General features: G+C 38.5%; 1 protein-coding gene across 1 annotated transcript in view; it reads right to left on the bottom strand.

Moving 5' to 3' along the window:
- LOC125026929 (aminopeptidase N-like) overlaps positions 1-7460 on the bottom strand; it is an 8344-nt gene extending 884 nt beyond the window's left edge. Inside the window, exons 1-16 of the mRNA XM_047615532.1 lie at positions 7440-7460; positions 6408-6683; positions 6070-6278; positions 5809-5964; positions 5588-5715; positions 4692-4869; positions 3809-3992; positions 3098-3254; positions 2911-2992; positions 2630-2813; positions 2204-2534; positions 1731-1873; positions 1399-1589; positions 974-1144; positions 479-622; positions 4-76 (exon numbers count right to left, since the gene is read on the bottom strand). Coding sequence (XP_047471488.1) covers positions 4-76; positions 479-622; positions 974-1144; positions 1399-1589; positions 1731-1873; positions 2204-2534; positions 2630-2813; positions 2911-2992; positions 3098-3254; positions 3809-3992; positions 4692-4869; positions 5588-5715; positions 5809-5964; positions 6070-6278; positions 6408-6683; positions 7440-7460 — 2628 coding nt within the window. The remainder of the gene's footprint in view (positions 1-3; positions 77-478; positions 623-973; positions 1145-1398; positions 1590-1730; positions 1874-2203; positions 2535-2629; positions 2814-2910; positions 2993-3097; positions 3255-3808; positions 3993-4691; positions 4870-5587; positions 5716-5808; positions 5965-6069; positions 6279-6407; positions 6684-7439) is intronic.
- Between the last annotated feature and the right edge of the window lie 2540 nt (positions 7461-10000).

The raw sequence follows: 10000 nt of genomic DNA, 5'->3' as shown, positions 1-10000 counted from the left end.
TACATTTTCAAGATCTTGTTTCGTATTGAAGCTTCTTGTTACAGCTTTCAACATTCCGCCTCTCTTACTCTTCTTGCTGTAATAATGATAATCAACAAATTTATTTAATGAATACTTATCCGTTGCTCTGTATATCTTTTTTCTTACGTTGGATGTAAAAAATCTTAATTTGCCCAGCGTGCAAGTATACGTGTGCGTGTGTGCGTGCGTGCGTGCGTGTTAGCGTGTGTGAGCGTGTGCGTGTGCGTGTGCGCGTGTGGGTGTGCGTATAGTTATATATATATATATATATATATAGATATATGTGTGTACACCCTACTTCATATCATTTTCACTAAATCTTCCTCCTAAACTAAAACATTTTCATCTAGTGGCCTTTTCTTTAGTCGTGCATTAATAAACAAAATATACTTATATTCGTTTAACCTCGTACAAAAATACTGTAATATAAATTTCCTTAAGTATTCATCAGACTTACTAAGTAATGATGTTATTCCAATGGAGCTTGAGGAAATCCCAAGCTAAAGAACGACCCACATCATTGCTGCTGACGCTCCCTATGACTAATCCCACGTCCTGTTGCTTTATACCGCTGCCTGGAGTGACCGCCATCTCCAAGTACCTGTTGAAGGACGAGAATCAGAGGTGTTGGGTCTTTGTCTTTGTCTTTGTTTCATTCCAACCTAGGCTATGAAATGACTCGACCTTTGGCTTTTCAGCTGTCTGCTCTTCACGTGTCTTAAAGATATTCGGAAGATAAGTTAAATAATATGAGTTATTATTCAAACTTTTGCACTATGTTTCCTGCGTCTCTGCTGCGGAGACAAATGATAATCTCTGAAATGAAGCTGCAAGGGTTAGTGAATATGGCTAATTAACATTATCAAAAATTCTCAGGCTATTAAGACAACTGTCCTTACATCAAATTTAGGAAGCCATTTCAGGAAAATGCTTGAAAAGACTGAAAGCCTACCTCATCAAGAGCCAGATCTGCTTAGTGCAAGCAAGGGTGGAAAGGAGATTGTCTTTCTCGCCCTGAACATCAGTCTTCAAGTACTGACGCCAAGCAGCATTCCACTCGGCTTCCCCTCCCTCTGCTATGGCGTGGCAAAACACCGTATTTTTGAGATTGGGTGAAATCAAACTGGAATTCAATAATTCCATTGTAAGTTATGCAGTTTAGATATATATATATATATCTTGGTTAAACATAGTACATATTTATTGACCAGTATGCCAAGTATAAGAAGGAATAGATAAAATCATACTGGAATACAATTTATATCACAAGTCAAATACATCATTCGCCCATTTGCCTTCAGACTGTGTGATAAACTTACAAGTCAAAATGCAGTATAAGAAACACAGTCACACGTTTCGCTTCTGCACTGAACCCACCCTGTATCATCTGGAGCCATCATCCATCGGCGATAGAGGTCGAGGACTTTATCCAGGCAGTCTTTATGACCCATCCTACAAGCCCATCTCACGGCTATTTCCCTCGTTAGTTGAACTAAGTAAGGGTCGTTGATGTTATCTTCAAAGCCGACAGTTTTGTAGAGGGGCAGTATCAAGTCCAAGATGTAGCGCTGTAATGAAGTTATTTTTTTCCATATCGAGAATAATTATTAGATTATTTTTCCTGAAAGAAATAATCATGTGAACTTAATAATCATTACCGATTTCCTGACTACTTACTAGCACTACTTGTTGAACACTATCATAATTACCTTCAGGGCACCATATGCTCCCGTGCGTGTGAACATTAAGTTAATGTATTGCAATTCCCCGACTGCCACAGACCAGGGCATATATTCAGTTTCTTTCCATAGATATGCATATAAACTCATTGCAGTTTCGTAGTTTAGGCGACCTGTAGGTATAGAATATATTTGTTATCAGAATAGTGCATTTTTCATTTAATCATGTTTTATTTTCTTCTCCTGTTTTTACTTAAATTATCATAATCGATCACTTCTTCCCTAACATTATTTTTGATGTCTAAATATGCATATTAGTACGACAACAAGTATTTTCAGGTAGTGCTGCGGGAAGGTGATTTTGGAATCGCACCACTTTCGAACTCCCCTGTCTAATATTGAGTTCCCAATGGTAGTAAAGTAGGTAGGAATGAAAAAAGCCTACCAGGTGAATTATTACCCACAAGCTTTAAGAGTATGAAACAAACAAAATGTCACTCTACCAGCTTTGGCTAGATTCATGGCATCATCGATGATCTGTCCTCGGTTGACAACGTTTATGAGTTCGTGGTCGTCCTTCAGCTGTTGAATGAGGAGGTTCCAGTTGTGGTTGTCGTAGTTGACTCTGTAGTAGCCCGTCTGCTGCAGATTGAAGATAGCCCACTGGTCCTTGGCAGGCAAAGACGTGATGGTGAGGTTCTCCCCAGAGTCCCTCATCCACGCCATGGCCTGCGTCTGACTAAAGTTAGCCTCACTTTGGTATGTGTATGTTACGGGAACCCACCAATTGTAGACGTGAGTGTCACTTGAGTTCTTTTCCAAAAGGAATCGCTCCTGGAACGGAAAGTTGTGAATAGATTTAAGACTAAATGAAAAAATTTTGTACTTTCACTAAAACATACTTCCAACTACATGTTTTGCATCCACACCTGAGAGATGGTAGCCGAGGTACCGTCAGCACTTCTCGTGACATGGATGACAGGATAGCCCTTCTGCAGCGTCCAGGTGTCCATTATCATCTTGACACTCAGATCTTCAGGTAGGGTGCCATCTTTGTGAGCTGCGACAGTCAAGTATTGCCACAAGTCATCCTGCACTGCATTTTTGTATTTTCTGCGGAATATCCGTATGTTCAAGTGAAGAAATGATAAGTTTTGTTAAACTTATCACCGAGTTGAAATGTAAAGATTAGTGTAAAGTATTCACTTACAGTTCATTCAGATAGCCTTTCAGTCCCTTTACAAAGGTCGCCCCATTAAGGAAGTAGGCCATCATTCGGACGATAGAAGCCCCTGTAGTTGTAGAAAGGAAATATTGATAAGCAGTGTTGTACACTCAGGAACATTACCAAGAAAATAATGCTTCACATAAGGCCCAAAGATAATGACCTAACTAACCTTTGCTGTATGATATGGCATCAAAGATTTCGTTGATGTCATCTGGGTCACCAACGGGGATGCTGATTTTGTGAGATGAATCTAAACTGTCCAAGTTCATAACCGGATGAAGAGTATTGGAGACAACAGTTTCCAATACCTTCCAGGTGGGTTCGATCTGAAAAGCACTGTTGTTAAAGAAATACGAATGGCCTCGTTCATGAGGATTAAGGAGGTATCCTGGCTGGATAACAGAGAAATTTCATAACCTCGATTTTGAAGCGTGTCCTCGTATATTCCGAATGATTTACATCAAATGCATATTTAGTACTGTAATTACAGCAGTACACGAAGAATAACTAGCCGGGAGAGTTAGTAATGGCAGTGTTTTTTATACAGGGGAATAAACGAGTGCTATGCATCAGAAGGCAGACTGATTATTTCCGAACAATCTTGAACCATGAGCTGTCTTAAGTTGCCTGCTTGCTTTCGGTGAGACTGGCCAGCGAAGAGAAATGTGAGCCATAGTTCATATATAGCATTTTCAGATAACTAAGTTGTTTTCTAGTTCAATAAGATAATTTAATCTGATATGTGATCTTTCTAGAAGCATGCTTCTGTATTTGCATATTGCCCCATATTTTTGTTTTGTAGATGTACCAGAGTTAATATATATATATTATATATATTATATATATATATATATATATATATAATTCGCAAGCAACTCACATAATCCATGGCAACGTAACTCAGGTAGGTAGCAAATCCTTCCTTGAGCCAGAGGTCGTCCCACCAGGCGGGCGTGACAAGGTTGCCGAACCACTGGTGCGCCAGTTCGTGAGCCACTGTGATAGCTAGGTCTTCCTTGGTGCTTGGGGTCGAGACGTTAGGATTAAACAGGAAACGAGATTCTCTGTTAAAAAGAAAATGGAAAGGATATCAGATTAGTAAGACGGAGTAAATTTGAAGTGACATTTCTACAAGCACCCTCTACTCCACAGTTTGTAAAATGTAATAAAGCAATGTAAAGGGGTTAAAAATACGAGGATTCGCCGCTTTCTTCTGCTTATAAATGAATTTAATTTACATAACTGGTACATTGCAGTCTACTCTAGGAAATAACTGATGATAAGAAAACAATTCTAGACTACGCCCTGTACTGAGGATTTAATTAATAAATATTTATCGTTTAATTATCTCTCTAGCAGAATCCTCTTGGTATATATCTGTCTTTTATCGAATTATTTACGAACTTTCCTTTATCATAGAAAAAAACAACTTTTTGTATATGACGGACTTTTCAAAATAGTTTTGCCTTCTACACTTTTAATTTTGCCAACTCCAAGGGGTCTGCATGGTAGTTTCGATCATGTAAAATTGCGCAAGGTATTCGTTAAACACAAACGCTGTAGAAGTGAAAAGCAGTGAGTTGTAGATGACTAATGTTTGTTGTAACTTTTTTCATTTAAAACAGGTCTGCTCGTATAGATATCCACTATTTTATATAGTGGATATTACATTATAACATATATGAATTTAGATACATTATACATAACTCCATACAGGCACCGATGAGAAACAAGACATCTTATTTTTTATCACGATTTCATACCTGTATATGATGAGACCCCAATTCTCCATGGCACCGAATGGGAGCTCAGGCAACGCGACGGTATCTTGCTTCGGGAGAGGGAAAGAGATGTTGAAGTAATCCTCGAAGAAGTTGAGGATCTTGGGACTAATTCTGCTGGCGTATTCCGCATCGCCGATAGCATTCCTCCGCGCCCACACTGGAAAAGTGATGTTACTTGAAAGAGCAGATCTTGTTTGGGGATATCCATCATTATATTTTCACATAAATACTTCCCGGCTATATTTAACCATATACCTGTAATCATATATCTATTTGACGAGATACAAGACGCAGGAGAAAAAGTAGCTCAAGAAATCACTGTCCACATAACGCACTTGGATTTGCTTAAATGACGTTCTTATAATAACTATTTTTATTGGCGAAATATTTATCGTTATTATTAACACCGATACTGTAAAGAAATTGTTTTCATCAATATACCAGCTCTATCTGTCAGTACGAGCTGATCCATCACCATATGAGACACGAAATGTGCCTCAACACACTTCTGTTAATACCCTACTGAAACCTTCAAAACAGAGAGATATACTAGTGTTGAAAGGAAATAAATTGTAAAAAATTAACCTGGTAAGCATACCAATGAAACCGCATAGAAACATTACGATCATATGAAGCGCGATGCGGGTGTGAACGTGGTGAGTGCGATCATTAGCCGTGCGCATTCAGAATTTCAGATGACTTTTGTTGTGACGTCTATACGAGCAGACTGATGCGATTCGTATTTGGAGTGCGTAACATAGTATGGATATTATACAAAAATACGGGGCCACGTTTAAAATGTCCGTGCGTCTTATACGCCGTATTTTCTCTCCTATTCTTCCATCCCATTGTACATGAGCAACTAAGACCGTTACCTCTGAACTGCAGTCCCTCCTGGGAAGAGTTGATATGAGCGAAGTCGAACACGACGAAGGCGACGATGTAGGTGGACATGGGGAGGCTCTTCCCGTAGCGGTCCCACACCCAGCCATCCTGACCTTCTCTGTTAATTGCAAAAACATGTCACGTAAGACGAATGAATACAAAATGATGACTTAGAAAAATCATTTTCGAATCGCTAAACGTCAGCACTCACATCGGCACAGTCTCGACAAGGGGCATGTTGGAGAGTGACGTCATCCAGGTCTCCCTCGCCAGGTGGACCTCGAAGGTCGCCTTCATACCCGGCTCGTCGAAGCACGGGAAGGCTCGGCGGGCGTCCGTCGGTGAGAACTGCGTCGAAGCCAGGTACCTGTCAACAAAGGCTTACTTCGTATTCATGTTCAAATACTACGAATTAATCTGTCATTTGCATCGCATGATACAAGCGAGTACATTCCAAAATGAGGATATTTACCTTGTCTTCCCGTCCGCATCCTTGTAGGTCGACCTATAGAAGCCACGCAGCTGGTCGTTAAGGTAGCCGAGGAACTCCATGGCTAAGACGTACTTCTTCCCCTTCTGCAGCTCCTCCTCCAGGTGGGCGATATAGAAGTGACGCCTGTAGTCGTACTCTTGCCTCTTGATCCCAATATTCTGGCTTGTCACATCTCCTGAAGTTGTAACCTTAAACGACAAAAACAATTTTGAGAGTTAAAGCAGTTCGTCTAAAAGATTTCTGTTTGAAGCTTCATTCATCTCTTTCGGAAGGTAAACTCTCACTTCGATAATTCGAAACCGAATAAAATTCTCTACCTTGACGGTGTCGTTTCGAGTGATGATGTCGGCCATGTGGAATATGATTCGGGAGGTCGGTTCCAGCACCTCCATCTCCACCTCCACGTAGCCGAGGGTGCTGAAGTTGCCATTGACTAAGGGCTGAAGTTTGATCAAGTAGTGGAGCGGCTTCAGGGACGTGGGTAATCGCACATTCAGCTTTTCCTCCCGGTCTGTTGTATTGGCCGATGCTGTCGGAACTGCCTGATTATGTGAAATATAAAGGAGGAAACAGTATTTTAAATATTGATAATTCTAAATAATGAATTCAAACTGCAGCTTGTTTTATGGCCATTCTTCTTTCACGTCAAAAGTAAGTATATATGTATATATAAGTATATGTAAGTATATATATGTGTATATATATGTATATATATATATGTATACATATAAGTATATATATATGTGTGTGTGTGTGTGTGTGTGTGTGTGTGTGTGTGTGTGTGTGTGTGTGTATGTATATGTATATATAAACATATATATATAAGTATGTATATATAAATATATATATAAAAGTATATGTGTGTGTGTGTGTGTGTGTGTGTGTGTATGTGTGTATGTGTGCGTATGTGTGTGTGTGTGTGTGTGTGTGTGTGTGTGTGTGTGTGTGTGTGTGTGTGTGTGTGTGTGTGTGTGTGTGTGTGTGTGTGTGTGTGTGTGCGCGTGTGTGTACATATATATGTATATATATGTATATATAAACATATATATGTATATACATATATATGTATGTATATATATGTGTTTGTATGTATGTATGTGTGGGCATATTTATACATATATATACATATATATACATATACATATATATATGTATGTATAAACAAAAAATGCTTATATACTCAATTTTCATAATGATTCCTGTTTTACCGAATATCAGAATCTTATATCGCATAGATACAATACCCACGATATCAAAATAATTGAATCACTACAGTACTTAACATAATAATCTACACTGTATCATAAGCCAAACAAGTACCAATCAAAATGACAATACACATCATATACTTTACTCGCTTCCTTACGCATCACACCTGCTAGCCTGCCTACCTCTGCCCGGTCCCCTGTCTCCCTGTGATGTAATCTGAGAAGGTCGACCACTCCTCGACGTTCAGTGACCTTTCTTTACATATATTAATGTTCACCTTTGCGAGTTATGGTCAATATTGCTTTGGGTAAGAAGAGTACCATTTTCGTGATATACTTTGTAAATAGGTGTATTTAATAGTATATTTGTCTATTATATACATAGTGGTAAAGTTATTTATTTATACTATGTTAGGTTAAGATAATAAATAAGACGTTAATTAGTTTGTATTCATATACTTCGCTAATTAAATGTATACTTATATACTTACGGTGGAGTTACTAGCCGAGGTCGTGACGTCATCGAGACTAGGTTCACCCAAAGTCACGTGACACAGGGTTAGAAGGACATAGACCAACATCATCCCGGCGCTATCGTGGGCGTGTGGGCGCAGTGGAGGAGGCAGCTGTGTGGGAATAAACCTCCCACGCTTTTCACTGTCGCATCACTGTCGACATTAATGTTATTTTAGTGATAAGGATCTTGCCTTCTTTCACACTTATATTTCCAGCCTTCCTATTCTAACGTTCATTTCTTCATATATTTTAGGCTACAATTCACACATTATAATCAACTTAGTTTATAAATATATGTTACTCAAACATTAATCAGGTTAGTTTAGGTCACATTTCGGTCAAATTTTTTTATATCGGATCGAAATGAAACTAATGAAATCATCATATTGAAAATTTATAGAATATTCATGAGACACTTTCTATACACCATATTATAAGAATAATTCATTCAGTAGTGTTCAGAAAAACACGACAAAAGAAAAATACCTGAGCGTCTGCTGGTAACAGGTAACTTTTCCCAAAGTGAGTCCCTCTTAGGGTTAGGGTTACTCAGGTCACCGTGAAAAAACAACAAATGCGACGTTTCGAACCCTCTGTTTGTAACATATTCGTTTGCTATGATAACATGACGTTTTGTTTGCGACGAGTGGCTTCAACAAAAGACAAGAATGTCAATAGAAGAAAACTAGCTGGTTATATAGCAGCCTTGATCTACATAGTTGAGTGCACGGACTGCTGCGTCTCAACTGAAGGACTGAGAGATACGACTGTGTCAAAAATGAATTCTGTTAATGTTATATAAGATTTTGCGCGGATACCACAAGAGTAGTTCTCTGACGCATTTCTTAGATACTCCAAGGTTGTGGCAAGATATTTTCTCGTGTTTCTCTCTCTCCCTCCCTTATCCCCTTGCCATCTCTTTATCTATCTACGTCTATTTTTACCTTTATGACTATTTTTAGCTCAGTTGATTTCTCTCCCTGTCTCTGTCTCAGTTTACCTGTTGACATTGTGTGTGTCTGTGTATGTGTCTACACACACACACACACACACACACACACACACACACACACACACACACACACACACATTTATATATATATATATATATATATATATATATATATGCAACTATATGTGTGTGTGTGTTTGTGTGTGTGTGTGTGTGTGTGTGTGTGTGTGTGTGTGTGTGTGTGTGTGTGTGTGTGTGTGTGTGTGTGTGTGTTTGTATAAGTATATGTGCATATGTACATTATAGATATAGATATAGATATAGATATACATACATGTGAGTGTATATATTATATATATATAATATATATACACATACATACATATATATATATATATATAGTTTGGTAAGTATTTGGCTAGTATTTTCTCATTATTCTTATTACCTTTTTATGAGACAATTCCGATTTTCTGTACTTTTCTGGCGAGGTAAGACGAGTTATCCTGCCCACTTTCTCCTGGGTCACTTTCTCCCATGCATCATCTGGCAGCGATTTGTGTCTTTTTTTTCTTTTTTTAATCCTCCCCTCATTGTTTCCTCTTTTTTATTACAACATGATTCTTCATCTTTCTTTACTTTCATTCTTTTGGTCTTTTACTCCTTTTTTTATCTTCCTTATTAAAGCTTACTCAATTTCTTCCCGTTTTTATTTACTTTAATTTGTTTCCTCTTTCTAGCACTATCATTAACCGTTTTCTTCATAACTATCATATTTACTATCATTCTTGTTATCCCTCTCCCTTCATTCTATTTATCCCTTATTGCGGCATAACCTTTTCCTTATTCACCATTATTACCATCATTTTTATAATTATTATTTTTTTCTGTCTCCTACATACTGCAACAAAACCGTTTTCCTCTTCTTCTTTGATTCAGTTCTCTTAATCTTTCTCTCCTTTCTGTCACAAACTCTGGCTCACATCGCTAAACCTGTTACTCTCTCGCTACCTTGGCAAATGCACAGTCCAGTCTCAATTATAAGAGCCTAAACGATGTCAAACGTAGCCTGTAGTTGTAAAACCTGATTTCCCGGGAAGTCCAGAACATTTCCACGCGATCACTCACTAACAGGCAAAGCACACAGGAAAGGACGCACGTGCGCACTTACACATAACACTGTTGTTCTAAATCTCGGAGGATCAGCCGCTACTCTACTAACTTGTCTGCACTTGTA

Source organism: Penaeus chinensis, chromosome 7, assembly GCF_019202785.1.
Source record: "Penaeus chinensis breed Huanghai No. 1 chromosome 7, ASM1920278v2, whole genome shotgun sequence".
NCBI lineage: Eukaryota > Metazoa > Arthropoda > Malacostraca > Decapoda > Penaeidae > Penaeus > Penaeus chinensis.
This window is presented reverse-complemented; position numbering and strand designations above follow the sequence as displayed.